This window comes from Typopeltis vanoorti, chromosome 15, assembly GCF_054136105.1.
Source record: "Typopeltis vanoorti isolate ZY-2024b chromosome 15, IOZ_Tvanoo_1.0, whole genome shotgun sequence".
NCBI lineage: Eukaryota > Metazoa > Arthropoda > Arachnida > Uropygi > Thelyphonidae > Typopeltis > Typopeltis vanoorti.
In genome coordinates this window covers 55,473,543-55,487,731 of record NC_143563.1, presented here as the reverse complement: position 1 = coordinate 55,487,731, position 14,189 = coordinate 55,473,543, and the positions used below count along the sequence as shown (strand labels likewise).

Here is a 14,189-nt window from a genome sequence, read left to right as displayed (position 1 = left end):
TACATGTATCTATTTAAATATTATCTCAACAAGTACAGGGGAAAATATTCTGAAGGTAATATGAAATTAAAGTTATTATTATTATTATTATTTGGGTTAAGCACGTTCTTTGTGAGTGTATGTGTACCTTGGTACACACCCATCTTATTACTTAGCTCTTGGCGTATATACTCCATTTGCAACCCTGATTGGTTGAATAGACTGTAGGCTCAGATTACACTCAGAGCATTGACGCTTTGTGTATGTCTTTAGTTTGTAAATGAATTTGATATTCCGGGTGTGAAATCACCACCCTGCTAACTGGAGGCCTGAAGTAACTTGAAAATATCTACATTTGATCCGTAGAGCAGAATTAGCAAATTATCTAACTCATAGTCCGCCTACGGTACGAATAGTAATGTATAAAATGTTAATATTCTTTCATCGTGGATGGAATTCACAAATAATAATAATAATAATAATAACTTTTGGAGTAATTAGAGTTGCAACGCCTCTAATATAGCCTTTTAACCCTTGCATTGAAGCCACTTTTGACGTGTACACATTATCCGATTACATCACAAAATCCCATGACGAGAAAAAGATGGAAGACAAGAATTTGACTCTTATATAATCACTTTGTCTTCAGCAGTTGCGCTAAAAAGCTATGGTGCGTTTTCTGAGTACAACAACAACATACACATGTATTGTACTTAGAAAAGGCACCATCTTCAAACATAGATGCTAATACTAAATGTAACATATTTTGATGATATTTCCATTTATATCGCTTCTGCTGAATGAATGAAATGTTTAGAGCGCTGAGTATTAATAGAACTTCGTTAATAGATTCTTTTCAAAAATGCCTAGGCTTCGGATAATACATTCTGAAATGTATTATACCTTCGGAAAGCCCTTACATAGACGAAACTGGCCGAAATTATGAAATTCGTGTGGGTGGGGAAGACCTTAGCAATACGGCTGATAAGCGCAAGAAGAAAAAAACCCAGACTAAGTGGAGATATGTCACATCAATCGTCCATTCTGCGAGTTGGTCCATTCTAAAATGCTTATATAAAATAATTTATTGGCACGTCATTTATCCATTACAGTCAAGTGAAGTTATTCGCTCACACAGAACTCTAAATATCAATCAATACGTGATTTTGCGCAACAGTGTGGAAAATCCCTGTATTACTTCGGATCTCAGCAATCTCCGTGTGAGAAGTGAAGCCAGCTGATAATATATATCTAATGAGACACGAGAACAGAAATCTTTCCTTGCTCCAATTTATCCACGGCCTGTACTTAATTTCTATATTAATTTTTCATGTCTGTGCTTAATCGTTTTGTAGGTATTAGAGCTATCAGTGTTCTAGGTTAGCCTATAAAACTAATGGCAGGAAAACCTATAGAACAATTAATATACTCCAGCTATTTAGGCATAGTTTTTTTTAAGTAGCAAATTAAATATGAAAATAGACAATAGAATAAGGGCAACTGATAAGGGGAATCAAATTGAATAAACGTATGGAATGAGAGAAATTAGAGAAAACACAAAACTTGCAAATAAATCAAACAAATCCATAAATTAAACAAAATTTAATTTATGGATTTGAGAACTGGTTGAGAAATAAGACATTTCTTCAAACACTAGAGAATTGATATGAGAATTCTGAGAAGAATTAAGGGAACTACATAGATTTTATCGATAGCAGAATCATATTAAAAATAAAGACATTCGGAATGAAAACTTCGACATTTTTAGAATTCAAGTATGTATAAGCAGAGTAAATCTATTTAATGTGGTATAGTCAGAATGGGAGAGGAAATGTTAGCAAAATAGGTTTGATCTGATCTAGGATGGAAGGATAAAAACCTAGAGGAGCAAGATCTGGGTGGAATGTTGCATTTAGAAGTGCCTTGGATGATCGAATGTGAGATCTGATAATATTAAATTCCTGGAAATTGACAGACTAATAGGAAGGAAGAAAATTGTTATAGGAAGTTAGTATTAATGTAACCTTATCATTTAGTACCATCATATACACCCCTTGAGGGTGCAATCGTGAATTTGGTGGGTTTAGGGAGTTCTAAGGGAAAACGACTTGCACTCACTGTGCAGGGAATATATTTTGATGTGAAAGAAACCGGGATTTGCATAGAAGTAATGTTCAGAAGCCTTGGAGTTTAAGAGAACATCATTTCTTGGATGGTAAGAAATCTATACTATCTATACATTGTATGTTTATTCCAAAAGATATTAAAATAAATTTAACATCTTTTATTACCAGCGAGAGTAAGACGAGCTCTTTTTATCCATAACTAAATGTTTGGAAATTCTCCAGGGAAGGCTATCAGTGATCACGGCAGTTAACTGCCGCTATTTCGTGGTTCTTAACTATAACAGGAATATATTGTCTAAGATAATGTCAGTTCTGCAATCGTTTTTTTTTTTTTTTTAGTTTCTCGTTAAAAAACCAAAAACTCAGTTTTCGATTTTTTTTAACGAGAGAAACAGGGGGAAAAAAATCCTTGCTTTTATGTACCAAATATCAACTAACTCGGGAACTGACTGAAAGAGGACCTAGAAAGAAGCTCCTGTGGTCGTTGACTGGAATCGAACTAATAGCGGTCTTTCTTCTAGAGGTTAGTCACTATGAAGGGAAACGCCATCTCCACGGGCGTTCCAAGAAAGATTACAAGTTACAGTAATTCAAAATACAGAAAGTAAGTTAATATATTTTTTAGAAATCTGAGGATTGATGAAGAATGTGAGTGAATGCAAATAATAAATTTCTTCGGAAATAAGGTCGTTATGAAATTTTACTGTTTCCAGTTAGTTTATTCTTCTCTGTATTGGTGGTACCTAAACCAAGGAAGTATATATATACAGGGTGTTCGGGATAAATTTGACAGTTTCGTAAGGAAAAAGAAAATCTTCTTTGTATCTATTAAATTTAATGAATTGACAAAAAAACATTACAGGCAGAGTTAATTACAATACTATCAACAAGATTTACTCAAAATAACCACCATTAGCATCGATCACAGCTTCAATTCTGCTTCGGAACCTCGAACAAGCTGATGCTACAGTCTCCCTGGGAAGGGCCGCAAAAACTGTTTTAATTTTATCCATTAACTGGGCTTTTGTATTACTGGAAGTGCGATTGGTGTCTTTTTCAACTGCGCCCCATACAAAATAATCCATGGGGTTAAGGTCTGGGGAGTTTGGAGGCCAAACATTTGGACTGGTGAAGTCGTAGAAATTTTCAGACAACCATTTTTGACTTTTCCCAGAGGTGTGGCAAGGGGCCGAATCCTGCTGCCATACATACGGCCTACCATTGGCTACCCTTGTTATCCAGGGCTTGACTACAGTTAGCAACTCCACGAACAAAGCCCGAATTCCAATGCCAGGGTTCTTCAACACCTGTTCCTGCAGATTTGCGAGGAATTCTGCTGTACGAACGCAATCAGATCGTCTGCTAGGGATCTTTCTTCTTGCTACATCCTCGTAGTCACCATTGCAAGTCTCTAGTTCATGCCTGATTGTTTTTACTGTATTCAGGGAGCATTGGGCAGCAGTCGTAATATCCTTATTTTGATGGCGGGCACGAATCATCATGATACAAGTTATTCTCTTCCATGATTCAGGTGGGTTCCAGCTATCCATCCTTTCTGACATCTTGTATATGAATGAAGAAGGGTCCAAACTTTTAAATGAAGAGAAGTGTGTGTTAATACATGTAACTTACGGAAAAATATAATTAATTATAAATATGTCAAATTTATCCCGAACACCCTGTATATATATTGAAAGCATCAAGTTCACCAGAAAGTGGTTGAGAATGAAAAAGCTAAAATACTCTGAGATTTCAAAATCCAGACTGACAAAAGCTTGGAATGTAATACACCCGATATAACAGTGTTTGAAAAAAGTGAAAACAAAGGTGTTAAGTTTATTGAAATATCAGTACAGGAGATAGTCGGATTGACGAAAAAGAAAATGAAAAAATTACAAAGTATCATGATTTGCAAGTCGAAGCTGAATGAACCTGGCAAAATAAAACGAAAGTTGTTCCCATAATAATAGGTGCTTTAGGCGCCATCCCTAAAACATTGAAAAAACATCTAGAAGCACTCGAGTTAGATGGATTAAAAATTGGGCAGCTGCAAAAGGCCGCTTTGTTCGGCACAGTTTTCATTTTCAGAAAGTATTTCCACAACTCATAGGCCCTTGGGTAGGGCTCGAATTAATGGAATATAACCAGCCTTTTCTTAAGACTGAGGAAGCAAATCTTTGATGATATATATATATATATATATATATAGGATAACCAAGTAATTTTATAAACTTGGTTATTTTAACTCCTAATCCCAAGTATACAAACAATTAAGTTTGCGCCTGAAACAAAGTTCAATTCTAAAGATGGTACAACACCAAGGCAATTCATTGTAAAGGTGGGTAAAGCTCTGATCACTATTCTTAGTATTTTCCCATAATGTAAAGCACATCTCACTTGGTATTTCTAAGCCTGGCTCCCACTGACGAGACCTCAATAAAGGTCGAAATCGGTCTGGGTAGTGGCCCTTGCTTTTAATACATAGCATCATACATCTCCTCCAGGAGATGTCTTTTGCATTAAGGGTAAATATTAAGAATAGTGATCAGAGCTTATACTCCCTTTACCACCAGTTGCTTTGACTTGCACTACGTGCAGGGTCAGCTAGACTTGCAACACTTGCAGGCGCAAACTTGACTGACTTGTCTGTTTACTTACTTGGGAAATGGAGTAAAAAAAACCAAGTTTATATTTAAAATAGCTTGGTATCTTTAACATATAATAAATTATGTCTATATAATGTGTGTATACATATGTATACACACACACGCACACATGTATACAATCTATATATACAGTATATATATATATATATATAAAGAAACAAATAGATAAAATAAAAGCAATCATTCTATCACTTGTTGGAAGGTATATGTCAATAATGAGACACCGAGTTGCAAAAGGAAGACACCATATAATTAGGTTTAGTTCTTAATATGAAATCCAGTTAATGCCTTTGAAAGTTAAGAATGAGTGCTTTATTTTTTCTGAACATTTCTGTCCCCCAATGACCGTAAGCAACGATCTCTCTCTCGACAGATTTCGAGTGGTTCACGAAGTCTTATGGCTGATTACTACACCTGGCTACATAATCCTGTGCCATATTGTCGGCAATTGTTTTAACTGTGTATTTACAGGCCAGATTTTCCAATGCTTGAGTGGAAAGGAGAAGAAATGTCACTCCATTTAAGACGACCTAATAAAGATTCTTTCTCTCCGCAGAATTTGAAAATACCTACATCCCTTTCCGAGTTTTAAAGGGTAAAGGCATTATGTGGCACACCCAGTCAGCCATAGAATGGCAAAGATTTGTTTTGCCTTTTAATGATAGGTTTAATATAACGAGAAATTAGTGTTAATGAATCTGAAAGGAGATCCTTTTCTTATTTGTGTCTGCATCATATGGGTTCAACCATTACTACCCTGCGGCATGATTTCACTGAGTCTTGATCTCATCAAATCCTTTGTTAGGTCCTTAAAATGTTCCCATTATGGTGGTTCTGAGATACACAGGCCATTTTCCTTACCTGGATTTTTTTTAATAGCCCATCCTTAAACATACGCTAGGTCATAGTGACTCCACCTGGTGGCGAATTCAGAAAACATATGGGAATTTTCTAATTACAGAATGTAAGAGGGGATAAAGATTTATACCGAAATTTTAATTATATTTATTTGTAAAAACAGTTAAAACAACAAATTATCCGTGGTGACATTTGTTTAACTCGATACTTTCTGTTAATAAAGTTTAGTAATCTTATTCTTTCCATTACTAAAGCTTACATTCTTAGTTCTAAGATTAAAGTCTGTACATGTTAAATCTGAATATGTAATGCCCGAATGACTTAACAGCAACAAAGTGGTGTGGTGTTTTATATTTAGAAATGTAACTCCAAGTTTCCGATATAAAAAGAAACGTTTTACTAGGTATCTGTACACAAAATATACAAATTGTCTAGTATATTACAAGTTCAAATACCTCCCCTCCCCATCCCTGACTTCTACAACAGATATTTGTTCATTGATTGAGTGTAAACAAACTACGAAATTTTCTTTTGATTTTCTTTGTCTAATTTCTAATCTCCCACGCAGTTAAAATTGTTCTCTTATAGCATCAATGCAATTCGTTGATAATCAGATGTAATTCACTGATTCTTTTAAAGTTAAGAATATAGGAAAGATCAAGCATGGTTAAATTCCAATATTTCTCAGAGCTATATATGAAACCAAGAAAATGAAATAAAGGAGTAAAGGAAAGAATTGTTTAGAAGAATTCACGTTCTTGTTCTTAATTCTGTATCATCATCTTCCAACTAAATTCATTTAACACAGTTAAATGGATCTCTCTCTCTCTCTCTCTCTCTCTCTCTGTCTGCCTAACGTGGCTGACAACCATTTTGGACAGTCTATCTATATATGGCCATTCTTTTTACTTAAATGGCCAATGTTGACAAGATCAGTTGAGTTCTGTGTTACGGTATCATGAGTATCATTTCTATACAAAAAGTGAGACACGTTCTTCAGTAGACGTGAGAATTAATCCAGTCCACATATTCCGAGATCTTGGTGTATACTCCAGGTAATTTGGCTCTGGCACATCCAACTCCCCATGAGACTAGACCTACAAGAACAGATCGCCCGTCCTTCTTCAGAGTCAGTGGACCACCAGAATCGCCCTACAAATTAAGAAAAAAAAAGTGAAATATTATATATATGTTTTTTTTTTATTTTAAAATTCACAATATTTATTTGTATACTATAATTATGGCTCTCATTAGACCAACATGAACCAGACTGCTTTCAGATAGTTCATAATTAAATATTTGTGTTCCAACAGCCATTTTATATTTTTACGTCAAGAAGGGTTTAGGCGCTTGAGTGGTTATTTTCTCCATTACCAATCTGAGCAATGGTAAAGGGATGCCCAGTTTTCGCAATGGAATAGCAGACTTTAAAATATTTAGATCGTAGTTAGTATTCTATAATAATAATAATAATGGAAAACCATGTTGCTCAAATGAGAGATACGGGATTGCTTTTGTTTTAGTTTTGCAATATTAATAAAGGTTTTGTTATCACCTTTCAGGATTGGAAATAACTATTATAAGAAAATAGGTTGACTTTTCTTAATTCTCTTGTTACTAAATTCTGCATTCTTTACTTGTGTTTGGGAACATTTTTTCAAAGTGCATCTTTTTTTGCTGCTGGACAGAAAAGAATTTCGATGTTAATCCAGGGTGAATACCTTATTTTTCTTTTATTTTCGTCTGGCTGCTTTATTGTATATATTCTGGAATGTTTTGTGGTTAGCATCGTACGAGGGTGGTCTAAAAAAGTTGTCAGCCTCGACCATAGATGGCAACACTATCGGCAAGATTTGTTTTTTTTCTAAGTTGGTACATCGGTCATAAGCATTCATGTGAAATTGCAAGTAGTTTGTTTTATACAGCTGTCTGAAGCGAAAGTGTTGTCTGTATCCCTTGAAATGGATAAAATTGAGTATCGTGCGGTTATAAAATTCTTTGTAAAAGAAGGTTTAATGCCAAAAAAAACATTCATTCGAAGTTCATAAAAGTTTATGGGCACTCTTCCCCTTCGTTTTCAACAAAGAAATAGGCTGCTGAGTTTAAACGCGGCCGTACCAGCCTTGAAGATGATCCACGTGAAGGCCGTCCAAAAAGTGTAACAACACCAGAAATCATTGATCAAGTGCACAATATGGTATTGGATGAACAGCGAGTCAAAGTGCGTGAAATTACTGAGACTATAGGCATTTCAAAAGAACGTGTAGGATATATTTTGCATGAAGAATTGTAAATGAAAAAGCTTTGCTCAAGATGGGTGCCGCGTTTGCTCACAACAGATCAAAAACGCACTCGCATGAAAATCTCTGAACAGTGCTTGGAGAATTTTAACAAGAATAAAACTGAGTTTGTGCGTCAATTTATTACTATGGATGAGACTTGGATTCACCATTACACATCAGAATCCAAACATCAGTCAAAACAGTGGACAGAAGCCAGTTGTTCAGCGCCAAAGAAGACAAAGTCAGTTCCATCAGGAAAGATCATGACATCGGTGTTTTGGGATGCTAAAGGCATTTTGTTTATTAATTATCTTGAAAAGGGTAAAACAATAACGGGAAATAATATTCCGATCTTTTAACCAGACTAGACGAAAAAATTCGTGAGAAAAAAACTGGTTTGCAGAAGGAAAAAATCATCTTTCATCAGGACAATGCACCTGCCCACAGAGGTGTTTTGGCAATGGGGAAAATTAAGGGATCTGCACTATGAATTGTTGGAACATCCACTCTGTTACCCAGATTTGGCTCCCTCTGACTTCTATCTCTTCCCAAAACTAAAACCCTTCCTCGCTGGTCAGCGTTTTTCTTCGAATCAAGACGAGCTTGCAGCTGTTGAGAGGTATTTTGCAGATCTTACTGAGAACCACTACAGGGACAGGATAATGGCACTGGAGCATCACTGGAATAAATGTATTAGCCTTAAGTGAGATTATGTTGAAAAATAAAAATAATTTTGAAATTATATAAATTAGTTTTTTCATTGTTAGGCCGAGAACTTTTTAGACCACCCTCGTATATTCCTTGAGAAAAGTTTTAATGAATTAAACTGTACCAATTTGGTGTTCTGAATTTGTTTATTTACTATCGAACTTATGACATAATCTGCATTCTGGTTCAGTTTAGACTTTGCTTCTTTAGTAAGTTTCATATTTAATGGTATAAATATTAATGATATAATGGAATAAGCAATGCTCGTACAGTTTTCTTTTAATGGTAGTTAAAAGAAAACTGGTAAAGGAAAAGAAAACATGTAGTACTTACTGTCGAAGGAGAATATGTTGATGTGATCAACATAAGCTAACCAGGCGATTCTCCTTAATTTCCCCTCATGCGTTTCCCCACAGCTTCTTTATATCAGAATCCAGAGACTAAATCACATGCATTAGAGTTCAATGCTGTCATATCAAGTCTTGTAAAGATCTAAAATAACTTGCTTATCTTTACATGTCAATATTCATTTCAACATCACAATTATCCTCTTAGTTGTATTTGCAATTACTGCTATGCGCCTTTGAATGTCGAATTCCTGTCTACAATAACTCCAAGATTCCTGGTCCCATCAGTTTCTCCAAGCATAATCCTTCCAATATAATAGGCTATTGAATATCTCATCACAAGGCTAATAAAGTGGGCGTTCTCTGATATCCTTGCTCTGTCTTCAAGTTTATATTCTGTTGGTGAAAATGGAATACTTCCTTCTGTCAAAATGTATTTACCATAGACAAATACTCCTCTTCTTTTTATAGTTCTGCAATAAGTGTACAGCTAGTTCTTCAGTGAATAATTACTTGTTTCCCATTCTATACAGGCGGTCTCAGGATTAAAACATCTATATATTCAATAATGCTGTAGAAACACGCCTTGTGGTTAGCTTTTAATATTTAGAATACTAACGTGAAACAGGCTTATGCAGTTTTCAGAATAAAGTTTTGGTTTTAATTCTCGAAAGTCTGCTAAGGTTTCATGCTATATATTAGCAAGATGAATGTCGCTTGCAGGATTTTCATCAATCGTGATCTGTAAATTTTATACGTATAAGATTTTTCTCCTTTGAGGTACTTGGTTCAGGTTTGTTTGACTTCTGATTACAAATACATTAGTGTTGCCTTGTTTCTCATGAGCAGTTTTGTATTTTGTATCTTTCTACCATAAAATTCTATCAATTTTTTTATTTTTTTTGCGCTTGAAAATGACACGTTTGAAGTATGATCAAATATTCTGAGATTAATATCTTTATGACTGATTAGTGATCAATCAGAAAGATTAATTACTATTATTATTATTATTATTATTACTATTATTACGGGCAACTCCAGGGAGTCATTGGACTCATCGAGGGAGGCCCCAAATCATATTTATTTGTTTTATTGTTTCATGTAGGTCTTCTATTCTATTGTCAGTTATGGTATCACTCAGTAAAAATATTCAATTCAGTATGAATTCTTCATGTTCTTTAGCAAATTTGGTTTGCGAGATTGTTCATTTATTATAATTGTTCTTGATATCCCTAACAGTCCCAGAACTTCATAATCATTTTTTTGTAATCGCTCTCATGGGGTTCATGAAAAATTTTTGAATGAATTTTTAAGCCGTCTCTTTCTTTGTATGTTGAAATCAAAATTTAGCTCACCTGTTTCCTGTATGTTATCATTATTCTTTCAGCTGTTATCCTATATGTCCAATTGTACGGGTCAATTTCATTTTGCATATACGGCACCGCGTGTGTTGGACTTTGTCCTCCGAATAGTCAACGACCAACCAAAGCATGTAAAATGCTTGCTATGGTAATCTTTCTTTTCAGTGGCAGCAATCCAATATTCTGTTGCAGAAGTTCTGAATATTACTCGCGAATAAGTATAAAAAATACCATTTTTGTATCAAATATTGATTGATATTTTCAAACTCAAAGTGATATTAGAATGCTTTTTGCTCTAATTTTTTTTTTTAGTTTTATACTTTAAATATTTTAAATGTTTATTTGAAATTACTGGTTTAACAGGAACATAAAATCACATCCATTTTAGAATATCCTCCACCTAGAATAATAATAACAATCATTGTAAAACGTGGTGATGCAGAAACTCGAAAGCTCAATGATCCTGAAATTTCTTAAAAAGGACCACAACGTGAAGAGAGGGAGGGTCACAAAAGCACCGATGAAAACCATCAAATGTCGTTTTTCTGGGATTATTTATAATCCCAGAAAATATATAATCCCAGGGGGTGTAATATCAAGAATGATATGGTTTACAGTGATCATATTTCGGCCGACAATTACAGTAGGAAAGGAAAAAAATATAAATAAAAATCGCAACTTCTATATTTGCAGCTCCCAAAAGTTCCTCACACATATAGCGAGATTTCTACATTCGACGTTTCCATTAGTATTTTGCGTTTTATCATTTCTGTATTGTTTTGACTTACGTAGCGTAACACAGCTAAAAATAAAGGAATATTTCTCTTTATTTATGCTAAATAATCAGAGTAATGACAATTATTTGATTTCTCTTTTGTTTTCACCCAACTTACAAAATGAATGTCGTGTTTTAGGGCGCTCAGATCCAATCTATAACATGTCACAAAACTCGAACCTACGCTAAGAAGAAAATTACATTTTACATAGCACTAGATGAGACAAGAGATCAGCCATATGAACTGGAGAGAGTAGTTCTATCACGGATCTCAGAGATCTAAAAATAATGTGAGAAATACTTTTTGAACAACCTGAACAATTTTTGTTACGTACCATAACTTAGGTTCCCCTTCCCCCCACTCTAGACTACTGGCTGCGCACGTTGGTTCCAATTTTGGTAATCGCATTTATATATCATATTATTATCACTGTTTATTCTTACCTGACAAGAATCCTTTCCACCATTCTCATAACCTGCACATAACATTGTTGAAAATATCGTTTCCCTCCTTCCGATACTTTTATACCAATCTTGGCAAACCGAATGATCAATAATCTCTACATCTACGACTTGAAGGATACTGGGCGCTCTTCTTACGCCTGTAAACAATGATAGTGTTCTTTTATTATTAATATAATATGATTATTATAACTTGTTTTATACATATGGCATTATTAATCAATGTTTTTTCTTTACAAATGATTTATATTTTTTAAACTCTGTTGTTGGTTTTGTTATGCATCGTTTGCTACTGCGTAAATTGTCGAACACATTTTTTAAGAACAAACCTGGTAAGCAATGTATGCACTTAGATAATTAAATGATCCTCCTTTTTTAAAAAATAATTAATGCCAAGTAAAGCTTTTTCAAATATTTTCTTTGGTGTTGACGTTTCTAATATGTTAAGTTTGTAATTTTAAATTAATGTCGGTTTTTCGATATGGTCATGTGTCATGTCATGCCACTAACATTTATACTTTCATCGGTTGACATGAAAATGCAATAACATATTTACATTTTGCAATCAACTATTCATTTCTATTAATTGACAACTCGCTAATCCTAACATTGTTGCGTAATAAAGTATGCTCTTAAAACTTTTAGCTTTGTCAGGACAAACTATTTCGGAAGTTTGGACCATGAACTGTTTTGAGTTCAACCTTCAGTAAAGCACTTAGAATTTCTAGTCATTCGGCGCTGTGGAGGGGAAAAACAACTGAAAGTGGTTGAGTGATTTCCTAAGGAACCGGACTTTTTATCTTAAGTCGTTCGATAGCTACAGAGCACGCTTAAATGCATGCAGTTTTCTTACTTTTTACTTCATTCCTGTCTTCTAACATTTTAATACAATAAGTACTCCAGCTTTTGTAAGCTATATACAATATGCAGTTAGATGGCTCACAAACCTAATACCCCCCCCCCGCCATACACACACACACACACACACACACACACACACACACAACGAAAGGTTGTAAACATGCGTAGCTTAATACTATTGGCGGGCTAAGGGCTAGTAATCTATCCCCCCCCCCCCCCAAAGACATTCACAAATATGCGTGCAATGGGATTCAAACTGGCTGAGGAGTGAAGGTGCTACTCACTCGTCCAACAAAGGCTGAAATCTATTTAATTATCCATTTTATTAAGGAAAAAAAAAAAAAAGCCGGATTCTCTGTCTGCAGAGATTGTACATTCAGAGCAAGTACTGTTACTGGATAACTCTATTAGATTAATGCTTTCTGTTTTACATAATGGATTTGATATCCCAAAGAATGAACTCCAGACCTATGGTCGGTTGACAATCTTCATGCAGAATGGCGAACAGACACTCGCACTATCTTATTTTCTCCGAATCTGAATATTGGCCATTTGATGTCATGACGACTCCGTATTATCTCAAAGCAGCGCCCTTACACCTTTTATTGCTGTAGAAAACGTTTTAACAGCTCTCTTTATTCCCTTCTTTTAAAATTTACAAATCGTTTCCTTGAATTCTACTATTAAGTCCGGAGGCTCTTTTCAAACTTATAGTCACTGTATCCCTTAGACATCATTATCTCATTATATTTATCGGAATGTTGAATAACAGAAAACTGTTATTCAACATTCTGATGTTGAGTAACATCAGAATGTTGTTCTGATGTATATAAGCTATAAGCTATATAAGCTTATATAGCTATATAAAAAATGTATATATAGCTATATAAGTTATATATAAATTATATTATAGCTTATATAAAGATATAAGCTATAATATAATTTATAAATCATTGCTACCTCGGCCATAGTTGCATCTTTCACTCGATAAGAAATAATTTTGAATAATATTAGGTAAAATTGTGAGTAGCGTGATATCAGTGCACATCTATTATTGCTTATCTAGAAATTCTTCCAAATACTTATATTTATACAAATCTGAGTTGATACGGTAATAACAATAGATGTTATGGTATATTATTCTGCTGATAATGTACTCTGAGCAATTTTAGCCACATTCCTATTAAGAAAATGTGGTTTAAATTTCTTTGTCATCAACGAAGAAAGAGCTGAAACAAATTCCTTTTCGGCCATTTTTACATTGAATCACAATAGTGCATTCTGTTATGCAAATCATGAGAAAAAAATCATAAGTCAAATATAATTTTTAATCATCTCTTTGCTAACGGGCTTTTAATTTTTGGAGAAAAAAAATGAACATCAAGAAGTCACTTCTTTGCCAACAATTCAAGAAATCATCTTCATATTTGTAATCTAAAAACATCTTTCCAAAAACAGTGACATTCAGAGGAAAGCAGACAAGAAGAAGAATAGCTGTGAACGAACGCAATACAGAATAAATAACTAAAGGAAAACGACTAGTAAAATCTAATCATCTGAAACGAAATTCTTAGTCAGATCAAGTCAGGATATGTTCAGTGATGGATTAAATCACGATTTAACATATTAGGAAAGAACTAAAGATAATGTAATTGAATGTAAATATCAAAATTAAGAAAATAGGATAAGAACAATGTGCCATTAGAACAGGAAATAATAATAAGAACATCTTGCAGAATCACGAGATCGGTGAGATATGGAAAG

The 14,189-nt window shown here is 34.3% G+C and overlaps 1 protein-coding gene across 1 annotated transcript in view; it reads right to left on the bottom strand.

Annotated features, from left to right (window-relative positions):
• Nucleotides 1-6,126: 6,126 nt before the first annotated feature.
• LOC150098771 (trypsin-1-like) overlaps nt 6,127-14,189 on the bottom strand; it is a 28,530-nt gene continuing 20,467 nt past the window's right edge. Inside the window, exons 7-8 of the mRNA XM_090405014.1 lie at nt 11,547-11,704; nt 6,127-6,781 (exon numbers count right to left, since the gene is read on the bottom strand). Coding sequence (XP_090261140.1) covers nt 6,626-6,781; nt 11,547-11,704 — 314 coding nt within the window. The 3' untranslated portion in view covers nt 6,127-6,625. The remainder of the gene's footprint in view (nt 6,782-11,546; nt 11,705-14,189) is intronic.